The following is a 22,484-nucleotide window of genomic DNA, read 5'->3' on the forward strand; positions in this document are numbered from 1 at the left end:
AATCAAAACCAGAAGTTCTACCGCGCAGATTGCTGCTCATATTCATGGACTCAGTTTCAGAAAGCAGGTTTGGCGAAAACTGATGTTACTTCACCCCGATGTGAGGGAAAACTTACAAAACAAACTTTTTATTTCAAAAAGAGACGTAACTTAAAGGCTGGGTCCGCTACCATGGAACGGTAGTCAGTGTCGACCATCAAAAGATCTACATGTTATCCTTTTTTCCTTGATTAATGTCATCCATAGTTTCTTTTTTCTCCTAAAAATCCCACAATTCAAATGATTAGGAAATGAAAGATTGCATTCTTTATACCCCTAGACACAAGCATCAGCATGAATTCACTCGTCTTCCAGTATCTTCCCAAGAAGTTCCCAATGCGACCGAGTCTACTGGCTCACTACCGCGCCCCTTGTAGACGCCCCAGTCTGTCCCCGCCACGCTGCCCCCTGAGTGGTGGGAATGTGCTCCTGTGCAGCAGGCCATGACAGGCCCATGTTGGGACAGGCCTCAGCGCTCCACTCCACAGAGCAATTGATTGACAGCCCTCACTGAGGGAGGTGGGATTCCTCATCTGTCCGTCAGACTGACGCTGGAGATGAAGATGCGATGTAAAGGATCGTGGGGACTGGCGACACGTTATGAGACAGTGGTTCCTCCTGTTCCTCTCCTTCTGGGCAGCTAGGTAACGTTAGCTTGTTGGCTAAGGGGTGAAGGTTGCCACAGGTCCAGATGTTCCTGAGGTTTCCGATCCTTCGCCCAGCTCACTGTGATGTGCTGTGCCACATCTGTCCGGGCAGAGGTGTGCCATATTGCTACCCATCTGCCACATGGTACACCCATGCGCACACACACCCATGCACATACACACACACACACACACAGACAGACAGAAACAGAGGGACACACATGCAGCGTGCCCAGAAACTGCCCATTTTAACCGGGGCCATAAATAGTGTAATTCATGGGTGTGAAACAGCGGGTTTTTAAGAGCGCTCAGAGGAACGGAGCGGAGCTGGAACCTTTGGCAGCTGACGGACAGATTTTCTGTTCCTGGTAGCCACATGAAACTCTGTGAACTGCACACTGAACACACTGAGACAGGGAGGCGATGAAGACCTGCTGGTAGATGAAAATGAGAGTCAAACCATCATTGTGTATCTCTTTCTTTCCCTTTGAATTTCTCCGTCCTTGTGCGTCTCGCCATCTGTCTCCTCTCGCTCTGCAGCTCGGTCTCTCTTTTTGTCTCGCCTCTGTCCTCTTTTTGAGCCAGGGGGGCGGTATCGAAACGAATGTCACCCCTGTCCCAATGTTACTTAGGGGAAATTGACTCTTTAGCCTCGATGCCGTTGGCGGCCATATGCTGATGTTTTCATATTCCAGAGAAAGGAGGAGAGGGAGTCGTAAAGGCTGCTTAAGTCAGAATTACAACCCTGGCTACCACTGGTGAGGAGAGGGAGAGGCCCCTTCTGTCACACCTCGAGCACTGTTAAAGCCCCAATCCCTCAGTCCTAGAAAGTGCCACGGGCTCCTGAAGTACCACATTAACACTGTCTGTTCACTGAAAGTTAGACATCTTTTTACGTCGCTCCATTGAGAGATGATTCAGTCTAATTCATGGCTTGTGAGGCAGCATGTTTAGCTTCTCGTTCTTATTAAACATTCACAACTGGGTGGTTTGGCTACTCTGCTGATTGTGGCTTCAGGAGACATCAGTGTCTTCCTCAGCACGGGCCGTAGAGCTATAGGCAGCGTTTCAAGCTTATCTATATTTCATGCTTTTATCTGCTCTCGGCGTTTAATTAGGCAGTTAGCGGCTCGTTAAATTCTATTGAGAGCAAACTTTTACCTCGTTGCAAAGTTGTGCTGATGTTGAGCTTTTCCAGGGCGATGCAGGGTTTTGATTACCTTGCATCCACAGTGTCATAAGTTATTATTGAGTTATGCCATCTTTGTTGTTTTATCACCTCATTTTTTTTTGAAGGGGAATATTCTCCTCTGACGTTTTTCGCTTCTTATTGAGACAGACGGAGGAATAAATATGCATTAAACTGGAGTCTCAAGTACAACAAGCAAGAATTTAGCAATCATCAAATCAGCTATAAAAGGATTGTTTTGCCACTTGGGGGCAGCGGAACTATGCTGTGAACACAACACTGACATATTATCATCTTTTAAGATTAATAAATAATTGTTAGCAAACAGGTGTCGTCTCTTTTCCCATTCGCCAGACAAGGAACAGCTTTAGCTGTAGCGTTAGCTGTAGGTTGTGTGAAATTATTGATTACAGCTGCTTTAAAGATATGTTGTACACTGACATACAAATACATGGATATGAATTGTGTGTAGTTTGTCAAGGTCAGATACAAGCAAATGGTCAAGTAGCTCTCAGTTGAATGTGCCATAATTCTGAAGTTCAAATTACCTGGACTCCAACTCTTGTCCTGGGAGCAGGTAGTTATTCTGGGCTGCTTGGTGTCCTTTCTTTGCTTTGTTGTTATGGCCCACTGTTAGCAGATGGACTTCCAAACCAAACTGCCAACCTGCTGCTCATAACAAAATGACAAAAATGACATGTGCCGACCTCTGGTATAGCAGAGAGAGAGAGAGAGAGAGAGACAGAGAGAGAGAGAGAGAGAGAGAGAGAGAGAGAGAGAGAGAGAGAGAGAGAGAGAGAGAGAGAGAGAGAGAGCGAGAGAGCCATGCTTTGCCTCGCTCCATGGTTCGGCCTGCAGCAACTTTCCAACGTGAGGCCTGTCAGTGGACCTACGGGTCCCGTGTGAGCCAATCAGGGCTGTTATGTAAGTGCAGGGTGTTTGAAAATGGCCGTGGCCGGCCAGTCGTATACGGCTTGTTGCTGATAATCGGCGGCGTGGCGTGGTGCGGCGTGCGGCTGACAGATGCCTGCTCCAGCTGGTACAGGGGGGGTTTATCGCCCGGTTGGAACGCGGGTCCTCACACCCCTCCACTGTGCTGGCCACCGTCGCCGTGTTTAATGAGTCACGAATTGCCTGTTTGTCTTCTGCTCCCTGCTGTTTCTGCACTCCCGCTTCCAGAACAATCCCTGAAACACATGCTGCTGCGCTCCGCAGAGCAGCCAGACAGGCAGGCTCAGCCAAACTGTTATAAAGAACAAAGTTGTCATTTTTTATTTCTTCCTTCTTTTGGTCGTTTTTTTTCCCTTCTTCTTCTTGGGTGTTCATCTGAGAGAGAGGGAACGGCTCGCTCTGTAATAAAGCTGCCTTTTCAGATGCTGCGCCTGACCTCGCCAATATGGCTACCCCGAGAAACCAGTGCCCATTTGAAGCCCCTGACAAATACATAAATGGCTCTATAATTGGGCCGCTTTGTTGTGCGAGGTGCTGGCTCGTCTGAAAGTGCCGTTCAACACTTTGTGGTAAATGGAGTTACATTACGACAACACATGGCAGTTGCTAAAGGAGCAGAAACTGGCACACTGATAAGACATAAGCAGGTGGTGTTGACACAGAAATGGTTTTGTTTTAAGTCACTAGAAAACCACAATTTGAAAAAAAAAGAAGAGTTCTCTGCGACAACTAAGCAGATCACAAATTCATGTCCAGGCCAGCGACAGAGCTGTGTGACTCTGCAAGAGAGGAAGGATCCGCTGTCCAAGTAAACACACGGAGACGCTTGGATGACCATCAAATGGACCAGAGTGCACACACACACCACACACACATACACACACACACACACACACACACACATATAGAGAAACTCGCGTGCACACACACACACACAGACACACAGACGTACAGACACACGTACACAGTCACAGAAGGGGTGTTTGTAGCCTGTGTTTGGGGATGTTCTGCAAGCTGCCCAGAGCTTTGCCTTAATCTCACCTGTTTAATCTGCAAGGTTGGGTGGCAGCTTCTGTAACAGGAACAGGTGGCTCCAACAACTTAGACACGCCGTTCTGGAAACATTGATTAAAGCTCCAATCAGATTTTTTTTCAGCGTATTAATTGGAAATTTATGCTTTTATAATGTCGAGGGGAAATTACTTTGAAGGAAAAGAAACTTTTTCGCGCTTCTCAGTAAAGTTTATCTCTGTTTTATTATTATGGACTATACGTTCACGAACTGGGCATTAAGTGAGCTTTTCACTTTCCATTTGTTGAACTGTGTCGTGGAATCTATGCAAAACCGAAGCATCCAAAGCATTTGTCCACTTTTGTAAAATAAGGACACACACACACACACACACACACACACACACACACACACACACACACACACGCACAGTTTTCTCAGATCGTCTGATGATCAGAAGAAGCGAAAACTCTCCGTGGATTCTTGGCAGCGTCCGGATTCGGCCCAGTGCCGTGAAATCCTCATTTGGCGGGGCTGTTCTTTGTGGCCGGCTCTTGGTTCTCGGAGTGGCATTCTTCTCATTGTACAGGTCACCGAGACAGAGGCGGTCAGCCTGAAAAGATCCTCGGTGGGGGGAAACAATGGCTTAAGGCAGCCCATAAATGTCTCCTGTTCGGCTTCGGCCCATTGACTCTTCGCCTCCCCGCCAAGCAGGGCCCTGTCAGACCAGCCCCTCTCTCTAACAGCTTAATTAGCAGAAAGAACGACAATGTCGGAGCCTGTTTCGACTGAAATAAAAACAAGAAAAGATCCAAAAGCCGCTCTCTCCGCCTCTCATTGTCCCCGTGCGGCCCGTGATAACGTAGCTCTGACTTTTCTGTTCAACTTAGTACAAATAAAACAGCATTCCTACACTGTTCCATGAGGAGCATGACGACCGACTGATGGACCAGCAAAAGGGGGGAGTTCTCGGCTCTGATGATACGATTTAAAAAAAAGAAGGATGTTTCTGATTGAATTTGACACACTGTGTTAGCGTTGAGTGTGTTTTCAGTGAATATGCAACTCTATGAGAAGTGGAGAGATAACCTCCACATTCCAGAGGGGTGAAACCTTCGTCGCAAGCTGTCCGTCTGAGGGTTTTACCGCCGAACACAATATGATTTTCATTTTTTCTCGACAACGGTGACGGCGATGATGATAATGCAGTTTGCATTGTGATGCTAATGTAAGTTCCTGGCCTCACGGGGAGAATGTGCGAGGGGACGCTGCACTGGCATCCACCACGCTGGCTTTGAACCTTCGACGTCTGACCGACTGATGGATCGTGTCTGACGTGTCTTTCACTTTGTCCTCCTACTTGCATGTTTCTGTCAATCATTCCGTTTGATTTGGTTTGTCTGTCTTCCAGTTGCTCTCCTCCCCTCGTGTGTTTTCACGTCGTCTTCTTGTCTCCTCTCTCCAGGTCTGTAATTTGGCTTGCCTGGTCTTATTTAGATAGCGTCCTCTAAAAGTAGCCCTCTCGCAGCTCTTAAGACCTCAAAATGTTTTATTGGCTTTACCCATTAATCTCCCTGTCTGTTCATGCCCCATCTTTTCATATCTTCCCGCTGTCCTTTGTTTCTTTTCTTTTATCTGCGGTTCACATCAAACACTGGCACCAGATTGATTCTCATGTGAACAAGGCTGCAGTGGGGGGTCAGGGACCTCTTCCCCGGGCTTTGAAGCTCCTTCACATCCTGTGGACACACACAACCGGACACACATGCACACACACACACACACACACACACACACACACACACACACACACACAAACCCTCTTCCCACTCCAGTCCCACCACCAGTCTACCGTGGAAGATTTCCAAAGGCTACTTTTCCATTTCAAAAAGGCCAACAAACATAATTTACCCAATTTCAAACACTTTCATCAGCTGACACAAGCACACACCTACTAGACCTATTATTTGCATATGCAATTACCTTAAATCTGAAAAATTAGTTTTGCAGCGAGAATGTGAAACACCTGCGTGAATGTGAAATGTTTGCTGACTCATAGTTTTCAATCACCTTTACCTGATGCATAGAATGTGTTCAGCTTGAGTCTTGTTTTGTAAATCAAGACTGAACGAGTTCTGAAATGTACACGACGCTGTGACGTCAACATCGTATGTAAACAGTTGGATGTCAGGTTCATCTCTTCACTCTGCAGTGGAGGAAAGACGGCAGAGCTTCTCTTGACTTGTTCACCTGCTGTACAAGCGTTGGTATGAAAATATATACAACTTAATACAACATTTTACATCAGACTACATTAATGAATTTACTCTCATTTACATTTAATTTTAGCATCCATGGATTCTCTGGACCCCTTGAGCCCTTACCTGTTCAGGTATAAAAGGAGGAACTTTCTGGTCAAGGACAAACTGCGACCCGCGGACCTTGATGCTTTGCAGCATTTTGAGACCCGTCCTACTGATATCTTCCTCGTCACGTACCCCAAGTCAGGTCAGAGGTTTATACATTTTAACTAATATTGACACTTTTCCAACTTTTTTGTATATCAATTATTGGTGAATGAAGTGAATAAAAATGCTGTATAACGTGCATGCTTTGAAACGTGGGCATCAGTCAAATAAAATATATATGTTCAAATCTAACAATTTGATATAGAGAAATAAACTTTTATGAATACATTAAAATTCCATAAAATTGTCTGTACTCCACATACATAAGTTTCAATGACAGGTCTTTTTTTGTTTACTCTGCTCTTTTGTCTTTTTAGGAGCTTCAGTAAATAGTCAATAATAGGCAGCAGTACTGTACATTAGTACTTTTTTCAGCCCTGAGTACTTCTGGTCTTTCCTGCTCCGCCAGCTCGAGGCAAAAACACATTGAGCATTTGCTGCTGCTCGTAAGGCTTGTTATATACGTTCACATCCAAGAGTTTATTGATATAGAAATATAGAGAAATAAACTTTTATAAAAATGTTAAAATTCGATAAAAATGTACGTATTCCACTTGCCCCAATTAAATTAATCAATAACATCTCTTTTTTGGGTTCAAAATGGTTAAAGCTAGTGCAGTTCAATAAATTTCTGTAACAAACTATCATGAGGGAACTATTGAGAAGAGCTGCTGATTGAACTTCGTCATTTTGCAAGATATTGTTGGATTTGGGCTGTTGCGTTTCACTGACGGCTGTTTCTGTTATTTATTATTTCCAATAATTCAATAAGAGAAACAGCTGGTCTGTTATTATATCCTTCCACTCTTGTATTTGAAACATCTTGTATTTTCTTTGACTCTGCAGGAACAGTGTGGATGCAGCAGATCCTGGTCCAGATCATGGGCGCTGCAGACAGTGACTGGACAGAAGATGCTACCAACAGGAAGAGAGTTCCCTGGCTGGAGGAGAGATTGGTGGACAACCCTTCCAGAGGCAGGCCGGATCCTCGAATCTTTGGCTCGCATCTCCCCCCAAACATGTTACCTCTGGGAGTAAAAGACAAACAAATTAAGGTAATTTACAATAAGCAATATTCAACTATTGATTCAAACATTCGTCTGGAGCCAAATTCCCAAAGTGCATATGTGTTTGTTTGCTTTAGGTTGTGTATGTTTGGAGGAACCCCAAAGATATCCTGGTGTCGTTCTATCACTTTGCCCAGAGCTGGGTGCTGCTGGAAATACCTTCAAGCTTTGAGGATTTCTTTCAGCAGTTCCTGGATGGTAATGGTAGGTTCAGTGTTATGGAGTTACGTTGAGTATATCAGAGTAAGACGTAACAGAAACTGACACACATATTTTCTCCAACAGTGTACATGGGATCCTGGTTTGATCACATCCAAGATTATCACAAAGAGCGAGACCAACTGAACATCCATTTTGTGCAATATGAGAACATGTTGAAGGTTGGAAATCTTTTTTCTATTGTAGTTTTTTATAGAACATTTGACCTTGATAAGAAATATGAATTAGTTTTGGACACAATGTTAAATATTATACACATCTTGTGTCCATATCTGTGATTGGCAGGACCTCAGAGGGGAAGTTGTGAAGCTTTGTGCTTTCCTGGGAAAAGATTTGACTGACGAAGCCATTGATCATGTTGTGGAGACGTCCACCTTCAAAAGCATGAAGACCAACCCCAAAGCAAACTACAAGGACTTGGTTGAAACCGACCGCTACAAGAAGGAAACCATGCGAAAAGGTTTGTTTCCTCCACATTTTTTAGAGAAGAAAATCACTTTCAAGGGTGGGCGATGACTCGGCAGCAGACCAGTACAGAAAGGTACATCTCAGATTGATTTCTGTGTCCAAACAGGTAAAGCAGGTGACTGGAAGAATGTCTTCACGGTGGCCCAGAATGAACGATTTGACAATGTGTTCGAGGAGAAGATGAGCAACTTGCCGCTGTCTTGCATCTGGGAGATTAAAGAATAGCTCCTCTTAAAATCAGTCCTGTGGTTCTTTCTACACACTTGAACCTTTCTGTGCAGAGACTGGAGGAAACTGGAGGAAACTGGCCTCCATCCCTCCATTCAAAAATGATCTGAGTGTTGATCAGTGTGATTAGTTGTTAAACCTAAAGAAACCATCTCTATGAAATTTGCTCATGCGAAGATGGGTGTTTGTGACATTTTACTAAACTTACCCTTCAACACAAAGCCAAAATAAATCATCAATTAACCATACAAGCAGTACAATGAATCAATATAGTAGTATGTGTGCAGGGCCATGAACCTAAAACTATTTAAAGCATGTAATGTAATGCTTGTACTCGGTCAATGTTTTAACCATTTATTTTCTGGAACTGCAGCATCTTTGTTTCCCTCTACTTTCTTGTCTCTAAAGAGTTTTGAGTTCAAAGAACTTGAAGATGAATATAGGAATTATATACGCATGGTCATTGTGTTAATTTTACACCTCTCGTCTAGCCAGGGCTTTGATGACCCGTCAATAAATTCACCAGAAACAAGTGATGTTGTGACTCTTTTTTTCAATTGGACGGTCAAGCATGAAGTTCAGTCCTGGGACAGCCTTGTGCCTCACTGCGCCAGTATTGTCAATTTCCTGACTGCATGAAGACATACAACCCACATAACTTATTTTTTTTAACAGCAAGGCTCTTTGAGAGCGTCCGTGGCTGAACCATATTCAACCTTTCTGTGTCAGACCACCCGCTAGTGGCCGGGCCTCTGGCGGCCCATTCACCACCCCAATGGCACCGACAAGCCAGCCGAATATGATATAGAGCTGGACCGCGGACCAGCAGCACTATTTATTCCCCGCGAAACGCAAAAAACATCTTTAGAAGATGTGTTGTGCACTGCCTCACAATGGCTCTGTAGGCAACAATGCCACAGCAGCATAAATGACCTTCAGTTTGAGGTGGTGGGTTTTATGTAGAGAACATCCACACCCTGCTTTAGTTCCCATGATTTAAAAACAAAGTACTTCTTTTCCCAGGTTATGTCACACACAGAGGGTATAGCTGAGAGATTATCTAAATTTATTGTAGAGAAAGCTTAAGCTTACACAAACCTAAACATTGTATTAAACATATTTGAAGTACACTTAAATATACAAATGTCGCCCAGGAGCAACGTTTTGAGATGGTTAATTCATTACGTTTGTGTTTGGAACAACTAAAGATGATAGTCATACTCAATTCATCTGTATTCTCAATACTTGTTCATTTAATTGTCAATATTTAAATCATATATTATATTTAAATCATCTTTAAATGATTAGGTGATATATATATTTTTAAAACGTGTCATAATTTACAAAAAGTCCACGTTGACATCTTTAAATTTCTTGTTATCCCAAACTATCACAATTGATGACCTTTGACTGATTAGTTTAAAAAAATAATTGCAGATGCATTTTCTATCGATCAACTTATTTAAAGTCATTTTTAGATGGATGACACATTCTAATTACAATGACAAGTTAAATTGGGTCCAAGGAAAGACAGCTGCCTCTACTTGTTTTAATGCTCAAAGAATATTCAATATTTGATTTTTGTCATTCCTCGTTCTCTCAATACTTTCAGACTTCCCTAACCCATATCTCATTGATGACATCAAGATCCTGTCCTCATTCAAACAGTGCCTGCTTGCACGGAATTGTTCCACTTTTGCTCAAACTATATGTTTAAAAATAATACTGATAACTTTATTCATATAGCAGCTTTAAACACTGAGTTACAAACAGACTCTGATATATTAGCTTGCACATATTTCCTGCCATACAGTTTCAGCCCTTCTCCTCCAGCAGGCTGCTTCTGTGTGCTTGAGAAACATCTGCTCTCAAATCTCTCCTCTGCAATAACCCTGTTAAAATACCCCTGCCGATAGAGAACAGGTACATAGGAGCATCCTGAGTGGAAGGAAAAGTAATGAATCATGCAACATTACATCGGAGCAAAGCATCATATGCAAGCGACAAAGAAGCAGCCGCTGTTTGGGTTTGAGGACAGGGTCGCGAGGAGATGCATTACAAAATCAGAAAGTGAAATTAATAAGTCACGAGTGAGTATTTACAACTGCAGGGTGTGTGTGTGTGTAGGTTTGACAAACTACAGTGTGTGCACGCATGTGTTCAATGATATGAGTTTCTCCACAAAGAATCACACAGAAGCGGACTAATTAGTGGAGTAATCGACGGAAAGGGGGCAGCTCTATATTACAGAAAAAGTGAAAAAGTAATAAAGATACTTCACTAATATCCCAACAGCTAAATAAACAAGTAGATAACTGGTTGCTTTACGCTTGTTACTCTCTCTCTCTACAAGTTCTTCATAAATACAGTTTAACAACTCCAAAACGTCAACATCCACCAAGTCTGTACCAATCTGTTTATATCCTCGAGAAAAAGAAAAATATAACCAGATTATACTTTAAATGTTTGCACAGAGAAAAGAAGTGTGTAATCAATGATCCACGCCTCTTGTCATGAAAGTGGTCCAATTTTCCAGTTGGATTTTAATTCATCAGTCAGTCTCTCCCCATGTGTCTATTTCTCCCTCTCCGGCTCCTTCTCCGCCACCGTGTTGCCTTGTCATGACCTTTGCGGATTGACACTCAGCAGTCCCAGATGACCAGAGGACTGCGGGACAATCCCAGTAGGTTAATAATTACTCCCAGTCCACAGTGAAGGAAGCCTGACCCCAAAGCACGGCACAGCGAGGCATGGGCAGCCCCACGGCACCGGTGATGAATGAACGACAGCCACCGCGGCTTCTCTCGTTTGTGTGTCTTGAAAGGGGAGTGGGCAACATACCTTCACAGTGTTCCCGGTTTTTTTTTGTGCACAATTGTCCGAGTACAAAAGACGTTGTGGGAATGAGTGGGCATGTCTGAATGAGTGGTTTGTAAGCAAAGGGCGGCTCGGGAAGGGATTCAAAGAAAACTGTACTTCTCTGCAGCGTCACAGTTCTACAAATTGTTGTTGGTATCAGTGTCCCTCTGACACGTGTATAGAGAGGACACGTTTGCCTTATAACAACTGATGAATGTGGCTTGGAAAAAGGGATATTTTTCTGCAGCAACTGACCCGGTTAAAGGCTTTAATTTCCTTTCGTGATTTGTGTGTGTGTGTGTGTGTGTGTGTGTGTGTGTGTGTTTGACAGAGGGAATACCGCACGGAGACGGTGAGAGCTGCGTGGAGATGAAAGTACGACCGAGAGAAGAGAGAAAGTCCAGCAGAGAGAAAATGACAGAGCGATGCTGAAGCAGCGAGGCAGAGGCCGTGGCTTTTCTCAGAGATGAACATTAATAATATGACGGGCCACAATAGAAGCACTGAGATCAGAGAGATCACCTCCATTGTCCTGCCATCTCCCGGTGACAGCGACCGCTCTGGTGAGGGAAGAATAAGAAGAATAGAGGAGCATAACCTGGCCGCTCACCATGGCCCTCTTTTTAAGATACATAATGGCCTGTGGTCCTCTGCCACGCCTTTGAGAGAGTGTTGTGTTAAAGGGTGATGTGCAGAGATGGAGAGGTAACGGTCTCAGCGATGGTGCCAGTTACTGTGATCTCTGTCGGCAGAGTTTGAAACATATTGTTCAATCACGACAGCAATTTCTGAGAGTGGCGCTTTTATTTATAAAATAATGTTCAGTTTTTTTGCATGTATATGCCGTATGAAACAGAATCTGTACAATCTGCAAATTTACCAATAGAGTTGTCAGATAAATATAATGCTAAAGGAAGTACAATTTTTCCTGTTGTTACAAAGTAAAAACATACATCTAAGCACATAATAAAACACCAACCATAAGTTCAATACACACTTCAGCTCTGGTGCCTATCATAACATGTTTAATCTGTATGTCCGAGGAGATCTGGACACTATTGAAGTCTCAGTGAGGCCCCGAGGTGCTGCAGAATATCACTAATGTAAAGTGGACCAGAGGTTCAGTGGTCATTAATCATAGGACTGGACAGCATCAGACACAGGTGGACAGGTCTGGGCCACTGGACTACAACACGTCCTTGACCTTATCTATACGTCTATCCTCTTTGATTTGTAGATTTTTTCACAACTTTATTTGGTACTTTACACATGATTGTAGCATTTTCTTGCTCAATTTCTTGCATGTTGCATGAATAAAACATGTTGTGTGGATACATTTGGATTGTTTGATTAACTGCTCAAAGAAGACAGGTCTTTCTTCTGTTGATAGGACCGAGTATGACAGGGGGCAGTGTCCCACTTTAGCTTTTCTGACGTCATTGGCCCTTAAATCAGTGTGACCCCTAAAGCAAAGTTGTTTTGAGATTGGGTCACCTCAAGGTGGGTCACAGGAAGATTAATATAGATTATTTTAGAAGGGTTGCTATCTGAAGCTGCAACAGAACAGGTTTTTTTAAACCCATGTCAGAAAAAAGGTCAAAAAGTTTAATAAGCAAAGAAACCAATACAGACCAAATAGTTTTTAGCTGAGATAATGATGGGACCGATGCTGTCATCTGTCTTCCTCTCCTGATGCTTTCATCTTCATCTCCCTATCTTTCACGAGTGTTTATTCAAAGCGTGATGGACCTAAAGGCTCGCGCACTCAAAGCTCGGCCTTCCTTCTAAACATAGCCACTTTGGCAAATAAAGAAGATGAATTTGTACAAATCTGAAAGCAAACAGCTGAGATTGTCAGCACCGCGGGAACTTGATAGGGGCCAAGTGAATGATGATGTCGCTTAGCTCGCTGACAGATCACTTAGTGAGCTTCGGAAGGCTGCTTTCAGATTCCCCTCTCCTCTCCAGGGACCAGCTTTCGTCCAGAGCCATTTTTCAGCCAATTTATTTCTTGATGTGGTCTAACCTGGGGCATCTCCCGCTGGGGAGGCTTTATGTGGTGATTAATGACGGGTATTTAGCCCGGGTACCTGGGGGAGCTGGAGCCCATCTGCACAACACTGACAGGTACAACACTGCACTCCAGGACCAGACAGGACAGGTAAGGCCTGCAGCAGACTGGAGAGTGGCAGACAGGTGTGAGGAGTGTCACGGTGCCACCACCAACCACTGTTACATTTGATTGCCCATTGCCAAGTGGCTGCTGCTTTATTTAACCAGCTACAATATAAACATTGCAGAATTACACCAATTCAAGATCTGTTCTCATTCCTTTCTCCCCTCCCCTGCTTCAGATAGTTTCCCCTGCATACTTCCAGAGCATCACGTGAAAGAGCAAGAGGACCCGCTGGCTGAGGCCAGATGATTTAGACATCTATTATACGCTTGAACGCCTTGTCTTCTTCACTCCATCATACACCATCCCTCAGCAGAACCGGCCCAGATGCCAGAAGGACCCTAATGAGATTAGTCCGCGGACAGGTTGGTGGCCAGTAGCTGTCACAACTGCTCTGTCTGTGTGTGAAGAGATTAATCTGTGCGTGTGTGTGTGTGTGTGTGTGTGTTTGCATGAAGGCATACTTGTGTGAGCTCACATTAGTGCATGTATGCGATACACAAGTCTATGTGAGGGAGTGCACGCAGGCTGCCACGTTGATGGTGATTAATGAGCGAGGTAATCCATAGTCTCGTTCTGTCAGTGATAGACACATCAGCAGACCCCCAGAGCCCGATGAACAGACTGTGCAGCTCCATCAGTCAGAGCACACACACACACACACACACACACACACACACACACACACACGCACACACACACACAGGTAACACAAAATATGAAGCGCACACTCCACGTCAGTGTTTGTGACAGACTCCTGGTTGTCCTCCAGTTTATTATTGGATCAGAAAAATCATATTATGCTCAGATAATTGATGATTTATCTTAAACAGACAGCCAGTTCTACATTTCTTCCGAAGCATTAATTGCCTCTCACCCATTCACGCAGCTTTGTGGACATACACCTCAACGCTAACAGCTACGACCGCGGCAACACAATGCTAACGATAGGCTGTCCATGAAGCCGGCGGTCCGTGCACAATGCTTGAAACCCTGTGGCCTCAGACTCCTTTGAAGCCCACTGAGATCAAAAAGCAATGCTCCATGGAGCACAGACTAGGTGAGGCGTATGGGCAGAACAAGAGACGAATGGCTGGACGAAAGGAGGGAGGGACGGAGGACAATGCCTGCAGGACAGGGCCGCCGACTTCCGAAGATAAAATCATATTTCGAGGGCAGGCGTCCAAAACTCCCCCGTCTGCCTCCGCCTGCCCTCCTTTTCTTCTCTGAATATGGACAATGACTGTTTGCGTTTACAGAACCATAAATCAGAGGTGCCCATTGCCACAGAGCAGCTGGCACGTTTGCCAATAATTATAATTATTAATCATGCCGATTTCACGGTCTTCAGCGGGACTGCAGGAGACTGCGCGGGACAGGGTGCGGCTGGCGCCTCCGGGACTGCAAAGCAGGCTGGGAAGGGAAGGGTGGCTTGCGGGAAAAGTGGGGGAGGAGGAGGAGGAGGAGAGCGGTTAGAGATAGGGCCGGGATAGAAGCAGCCAATGTCGCAAGAATCAGGAGAGCGGGAACACAAAGAAACTGAGTCTGATCCTTATGAACTTGTATCTTCTCGATATACACAAACTATTTCACAAGAGCACCAGCTGACGTTTAAGTCAGATGACATAGTCGATACAGTCTTTGTACGGGACTGAACATAGGTTTTGTTATAGTAACTTCACACAAATTATGAATTTGTATTTCAATTTGGAAGGATTTGTTTTCGAAACTACTTGGGCGCCATCTTTTCCTCCCGCGGCTCTCATTTCCGTGTCAGTTTCTGAATCGTGCCGGAATATAAAGTTTCAGGTGATCGCTCTGAACGTCAAGCCTCTGGAGGACTTGTGTTTAACTACTCGCATTCGTTCCAGCATCTGTTGCCCGTTCCCTCCTCCTACTCAGGCCCTCTGCTAACCAGCTGCCTTGCAGAGCCCGGTAAAGCATTGTGAGGAACTGCCAGCTTGTGTCATCTGCCTTTCACTTCTACAATACTGTAAATATGCGGGCGACTGTATAATTAGACGGTTAATTGCAGAATATGGTGTTTTCCTTGTTATAGTGTGTGCGTCTTGGGAAGCTTGCCATGTTTTGTGTTCATGAACTCGTGCAAGAATATGCTAATTTGCTTTTGTCTGCGTGTCTATCGTCATACTTTATGCATTCATCAGTGTTTGTGCATGTACAGCTCGTATCGCACGCTGGACAGATGGGCGCTGCGTGGGTGTGATCAACGGAGACCTGAACCCTGTTGTCCTGATCTCCAGTACAAACCCAACAAATGCCATGAGACTTGCAGGGTCCAGCTTTGGTCTGAGGTCAACACATGTCTGTGCTGGCACAAACTCACAGTGAACAGATGTGTGGCGCAAATCTGGGGACGAATAGAAGCTCAAAGAAATGTCTGGTTTTCTGTTGAAAAGTGGCTATTGGGGTAAGTATTAATTCCTTTAAGGCAAACTGGAGTTTTACTTCTCCTCTTTTTTAGACTAAGGAAAATAAATAGCATGCTGCTTTTGTGAATAATGATCGCGCCAATTACCAGATACAGTTACTTCTGGTTCGAGTTATTTTCTATAGAAATGGGCCAAAAATAATTCCCCATTCATAATGTGGTGTTCTGTTTTTTTTTTCTTCTGCCGTTTCTTTTTTTAAAAAATGAATTTCAATGGGTAAATGAATCCATGAGGTAGTGCCCCCCAAAATACCATTCGACAACAAATGCAAGGAGCGCTAGGAAATAAAAGTTGAATTTCTTCTTTTTTTGGAAAAAAAAGAAGTTAAAACAAATACATATATGTGTGTGTGTGTGCATATTTCTACCTCTAAATGAAAAATGATTAAACATTTCAGTTTTACGCTAAATTGTTTTGAATTCGGGGGGTATTTAATCCCTCTGTCATTTCCTCTGTGTCTCTGCAGGAAGGCAGAACATTGACAGCAGGTTTGATGGATGACCTCCAGCTTACTCTCCTTCTCCATCTCCTCCGCTCTCCATCCTTCCTTCTCCTCCTCTCGCCGTCCCTCTCCTCTGGCTCTCCTTACCCTCTCCATGCATAACACAGCGTCCCCTGGGCAGATCCCGGACAGGGGGCCGGTCTGGGAGGCCAGACCCTGAAACAAAGCCCTCTCTGCCATTCGAATGGCCTCCCCCCGGGCCCCTGTCCTCCAGGGAGAGGGCTCTCCGCTGAGCTGGGGCTGTTAATAAGCTGCTAATGAGGAAACAGACCTCCATTCTTTGCTAACATCAAGACAGATGGACACACGCGACATGTTGGTTTTAAACTTCCTAGTGATATGACGGATTAGACGACAGGAAGGCCCTGATTGGTCCCTGTCGCTGGATCTGGAGGCTTTAGATTGTTCCTTTATCAATAATGAAAGTCACTTTATTTTTATAAAAAAAGGAAAAAAGCAATATAATTGTGTTTTTTTCTAAATGTTTTCTCATTTTCCTAGCAGCACAATTTAGAACCAGTGCTACAGGAGAAACTGGAAGAACGTGTTCGTGAGCACCTTTTACACGTTATGGTGAATGTAAGCAGCAGTCTGACTTTGAAACAAGATATGAAACTATATAACTAAATACAATGAAGGAAAAGGGTGACTATATATACACATATAGAGAGAGAAAATTGGTACGTGACTAATAGTGACACAGTTGTCTCATGTGTCTTCAACCTCCTTCACTTTCTCTTCACCTCTGTTTAGCCTCCTTTCTCTCCACGTGTTGCAGGAAGTGGCATGCTGTAAACTCTGCAGGCCAGATGTGATGCAAAGAGACAACTGATGGTATTAAAGACACCAACAGCACTAGGAAGTGTGCCTTTTCAAACTCTGCATTGTCTACTTAGGTCCATCGGTGCAACAGGAGGACTGACAGGAGGTCCGTACTAAAGTGCCAGGCTTGCATTCAAACCCCATCCCCTCTCTGCCTCGACAGGAGGCCCATGCAGTGCTGCCTGTGCCAGGCGGGCCGCCCGGCTGTGTCTAGTGGTGGGAGGCATAACAGATAGGTATTGATATGGATTTCTCTCCAGTAGGCCCCCAGCAGAGGGCCAGGGACTGTTAATAGGCCTCTAACGGGATGACCAGCCCGAGGACGGCCCACACCGACCCCCCAGCTACTTGTGGAGAAGGGGAGATGATAACAGATGGAGGAGGGGGCGGAGTCTCTGTGTCCTGTTTGACGGACAGACGGAGAAAGGTGGTGATGAAACGGGAGTGAGTGACAGGTCTTGGTGGGGCACCAGAAAGCGACAGTGCTCATGATGTGTCGGTGTGTTTGTTGAAGGAAACTTTTCCCTTTCTGTGGCACCAATAGTTTAAATTCATAGTAGATGTATTTAAATTCAGACTTTTGAGAGGTTTGGCCTTTATGCCAGTGTTTTACAGTTATCGCCTTGTGTTTTCCTTTGATCTCTTTTAGGCCCCTTTGTTTTAAAATGTGCCTTTTCCCAACTTGATCAAGACCGAGTTAAAGCAGAACTTTTGAAAGTGTGTTTGCAGTTCTTGCTTATGTAACGCAATTTAACAAACAGGTTTAAAGAAGAAAGAAAAAATAATGTCGTTTTGGAGAGTTTTTCCCTCATGTGGCAATTATGATATTGAAATTTGAATTAAAGTTAATAACCATTGAACTATTGATTATTCAAAAAACCTATTTCTGTTATAACACAGTTGTGATAACTTTGTTAAAGTGATTTTGTCAAGCACTGTTTTGATGAGCAAAACAAAATGTGTTCATTGCTAAGTAAGAATATCTGTTAAAAGTATTGTGATTACTCCCGTGGTAAACTTAGTAGCATTAATGTGAAAGCTACATGTTTTACTGCTTTGATTTGACTATCCCAGAAGATGGCGAGCCTCCAAACTTGATTTCCAGGAACCTGGATCGACATTACCACTGAAACAGCCGGATAAACCGTCGGCTTCGTGGATCCTGCCGGTCACCAGCTCGAACATACAACATACTGAAGAGCATCGGGCTCATCAGACCCTGACAGAGCCGACCTCCATCTGATCTGAACTCAAACAAAGTTGACTACATGTTCCTTGTGGTCATCAGACACTGATTTATTTGAAACTGTGGAGAAATCTCACTTAAGCTCCGTTACTCATGATGACAACGTTCTTTGGTTTAAACGGCCAAGTTTTGTGATTTTCACATCTAAATGTTGCATCTGTTTTGCTATTTAAAGGTGGACTAAAGTTGCAGTGATTCTCTTGTGTTGTGTTTATGGTTATTGCACTTAAAACATAGAGCGAGGAGTACTTACCAGGAGTGGGTTACGGTACACTGCTTTTGAGAAAAAGTTGTAAAAAGCCGTTTGTAGCTCCAGAGGGAGCTATGCAAAGTCTGGTGAATGCCTCGAAAGACGTCCCTTCGGTTCAGCGATGGTTCAGGCTGAATGGAAATGTAGGTGTTTGTAAGTTAGAGAGAAGGGAGCTGACCAGGCCTCTGTAGCCGGCTCCTCATCTCCGCTTGAAGCGAGCAGCTCAGGGCTACGTTGGCATAACACCCTTGAATCTTAACTTTTCATAGTGAAACTGTTGGTGTAGTTTTAACAAGGATGGAAAATGTGTTGAATCAGAAACTTAAGATATTTAAGGTTCTGATGATTGAAGCTGCAAATCTGATTCTAAATGGTAACAAAAATGATGGTGGAATATTCTTGATACACACATAGGTATGAGCTTAAAACACCAATGTTTGTGTATTTCATGTCCAACGAGACAAGCAGGCTGAGTTCTTTGCCATCATTGCGGTCGTCCATGATGTATTGGTTTGATATTTGTTGGCAGGCCTATAACAAACCCTGTTCTTCTGATTTCCATGAAACCATTTTGCTCAGCAAGCATAACTAAGGCGTCGCCTGTGTATTGCATTTCCCCAAAAAAACAGTGACGGAGTGTTGTGTACTGCTGCTCGACTGCAACAGGGTTGTGGATAGCTTGGTCGTCCTCCCTGGTGGTAGTTAGTGTCATGGTTACCAGCTGCTAGATTCCAGCTCAGCATCCAGTGGCTATTAGCGCAGCATCTGTTGCTGCTGACATTTTCAATATAGCAAATCAGAGCAGTGCTGCTTTATGACACTGTGTACTAGAGAGAAAGATATCTGCAAAAAAAGCTATTGTCACTTATTTTTTTACAGAGCTCGACTGTGTGTGTGTGTGTGTGGGGGGGGGGGGGGGTTACCATATATTCATACTGACTGTATTCTTCATAATTTAGAACAACAATATGGCTTCAACTTCATTATTTACACTGAACCACACACATTTCACTAAGAATGGGTTTTATTGCTACTTTTTTTTTATCAAGGAATTTTAAATGTACATGTGCGACGGCTGTCACTTTTAAACTTCCATTAAAACTTTGAAGAAATATTTATTGTAATTCATAGTATGCGTTGGACCTATTGCATTTTTTTTTGGGGCTTATCAATAAACTAAGCTAATAAATAGAAGTGACTCCGCAGCATCTGAGACGCAGTGTGAGGAAGTGCAGTATTTCATATTTAGGTTTAGTTTGCTAACTGTTTTAAAAGCAGCTGCCTTGCTCAACGATAATGAATCTGCTATCAGCTGCTCGCTCACCTCCCAGTGAAGGAAAACAAGTCCAGAAACGTTTGAGTTTACAACCTCGTCCAACTGCTTACTTTGTGTGAAGGCATCGTCATCCTCAACCACCTTCGTCATCCTCAACCACCTTCGCCAGAAGCTCTTAAAAAACAAGAAGACACAGAGATTTATATGCAAAGACAGGTGCAATAAAATTTTATATACTAAAAAGGAGTTTTTTCTTGATCTCATGAACTGGAGCCACAATATCAAATTTCAGATCGCAGCACAATCTGAAGGCACGTAGTTCAGATGTAAGACACTCGACTCTCTCTCTCCGTGTGTGTGGGGGATGGTTTTAGGGTAAACGGGGTGTGTTCAAATTCATTTCAACATCAAGTGTTAAATGTCAATGTATTGAATCCCTCTTGATTTCCATTGCCATAATATTCTATTATTAAAACCATGAACGGGCATTCCTGAAAATAAAGAAGTACAATGACCGTCAGGATTTGCTTCATTCAGGCAGCAACAACAATTGGTACAGCAACATAATAAAAACAATCGTTATTGTTGTCACTATTATCATAATTTATAAGGAAAAAACAACAACCCCATGAAAAGGAGGAAGGACCACACCCACTCTACTGTAAAGTGACTCTCTGCTCATCATCATGAAGAAGCAAACGAAACACTGAATGAAAAACTTCAGATGAGTTCAGGGAGAGCTAACTCCAAAATGATCACCAAGAAACAACAGAAAACCTCTGTTTTTTTTGTCCTCCTATAAAATAATCAAGCTTGTTGTCGCTTTAATCATCTGTGAGTAGATTTTTAAATGTGTTTGTGTCCCGCCTTGTTTGGTTTGATTTTCCAGAACTTTGCTGTGATGTGCAGTAAAAATCTAGTTATTCCTTGAAACAGGCCGTAGTCAAGCATGAAATTACTCTCTGGTAACAGAAGGGTTCCTCTTCTCTCGCGCACGCACACACGCACACAAACACACACACATACACACACACACTAAATGGTTTATCTAAAACCTTCGATTAAAGTGAGACACAAAAGATTCAACTATTGCAGATGTTCAACAAGGTGTAATGACATGTATGAATTTGAAGATCATTGTTTCTAGCAAAGAACTACCTTCTGCAACCCATACTCACACACACACACACACACACGCACACACACGCACACGCACACACACACGCTCACACACACACGCTCACACACATCCCCAGGCCGATGGCTGTGTCCTGTCTGATTGGGTGAGGTCTCGTGGGAGTCATTAAGTACAAAGCGTTAACATCTGCCAGACATTACTGAGCCAGAGCAGTTTTGATTTGTCCATATGATGACTCTGGCCCATACAGACCTACGCGTGTGTGTGCGTGTCTGTGTATGTGTGTGTGTGTGTGTGTGTGTGTGTGTGTGTGTGTGTGTGTGTTCGTGTGTGCCCACTGCTGCTGTCACTTCTGGTTTCACACCCATGGTAATGCCTGTTTATAATTAGAGCTGTGCTTTGCTGGTGTGTTTTCCGTCTCCGCGCCGCGGCAGCGTTCACACCACGCAGCCTTGCCCAGCGGCCGAGGTCGGCCGAGGCCGGCCGTCTTCACGGCGACATGGCGAGAACGTTTCTTTTTTCGAAATGATCTTTGTGCCGAGATGCTTTTTGTTGAACTTTAAAATTTCTGCTTTTGCTTGGCGTTGCACAGATGTCTTTCCAGCTGCAGGGCTTCTGCTCTGATCCTGCTCGCTGACTTTCTGGCAGTTACTATTATAATGTGTAAATATTTAATGGTATTATTAGACACTATGCAGCGAGAGAAAGTCAGCTTTACACCCAAGGGCAGTTTCCAGATTGAAAGAAACCAGAATGATGTTTCATAACTATGACTCAGAGCTGATTTTGAGTCGCAATGGCTCAATGCCAAGAAAACAGAAAGAAGCTCAGAGAGCTGTAATTACAGATTTAGCATGTTCCTGGAAGGCCATCATGTTTTCGGATAACTCACCAGCTAAACTAGTTTTACAAATTGTCATATTAGTACTTCCTGCCTCACCTTTTCAGTGTTTCACGAAGATGAATGGATTCATTTTGCTGTGCCACTTTCTGGTTTTCCTTGATCAACTGGGCCACAAAAACCCAACTTTGAGCACTTATGAACTTGCTGCAGGTTCAAATTTTAAACAATAAATGTACGGAGATACATTGATAATACTGTCCAGCCTGATAAAGATGGACAGTATGGATAAGGATGTGTTTCCTTTGAAGTAAAATCTTTTAACTCAAACAAAGCAACAAGACAGGCGCCACCATCAAACTGTCACTCATGAGGCCGCCGTTGTCTTCCCATGACACAATATCAAACAAAAAACACATGATAAGAATTGTATACTTATTATAACACTCTGAACTGGTAAGTGTCAAAAACAAGCACTTTAAATACATTAAAAAACACAGGAAAACAGGCTGAAATTAGAAGGAGAGATCCCTGTCTGAGCTAAAAAATACTGGGAAAAAATGGATAATCAAATCATAAATGTTACCAGCTGTTTGTGTCTCGATAGTTCAGGCTTCATTGTTTTTCATCGCC

The 22,484-nt window shown here is 43.6% G+C and overlaps 1 protein-coding gene across 1 annotated transcript; it reads left to right on the forward strand.

The window, feature by feature from the left end:
* The first annotated feature begins 6,192 nt into the window (after nt 1–6,192).
* On the forward strand, nt 6,193–8,285 carry LOC137780134 (amine sulfotransferase-like). The gene is made up of 6 exons (XM_068568493.1): nt 6,193–6,346; nt 7,153–7,361; nt 7,451–7,577; nt 7,659–7,753; nt 7,878–8,052; nt 8,167–8,285. The coding sequence occupies exons 1-6, from the start codon at nt 6,193–6,195 to the stop codon at nt 8,283–8,285; spliced, it is 879 nt and encodes a 292-aa protein (XP_068424594.1).
* The last annotated feature ends 14,199 nt before the right edge of the window (nt 8,286–22,484 follow it).

This window comes from Clinocottus analis, unplaced genomic scaffold, assembly GCF_023055335.1.
Source record: "Clinocottus analis isolate CAN_PGR_092001 unplaced genomic scaffold, fCliAna1.0.p SCAF_8, whole genome shotgun sequence".
Lineage (NCBI taxonomy): Eukaryota > Metazoa > Chordata > Actinopteri > Perciformes > Cottidae > Clinocottus > Clinocottus analis.

What these genes read in the sequence shown, in the direction of transcription:
- LOC137780134 (XM_068568493.1), top strand. Translation starts at nt 6,193, where the DNA reads ATGGATTCTCTGGACCCCTTGAGCCCTTACCTGTTCAGGTATAAAAGG. An exon ending in TAAAAGACAAACAAATTAAG is followed by an intron (nt 7,362 to 7,450) that starts GTAATTTACAAT and finishes TGTTTGCTTTAG; the next exon opens with GTTGTGTATGTTTGGAGGAA. An exon ending in AATATGAGAACATGTTGAAG is followed by an intron (nt 7,754 to 7,877) that starts GTTGGAAATCTT and finishes TGTGATTGGCAG; the next exon opens with GACCTCAGAGGGGAAGTTGT.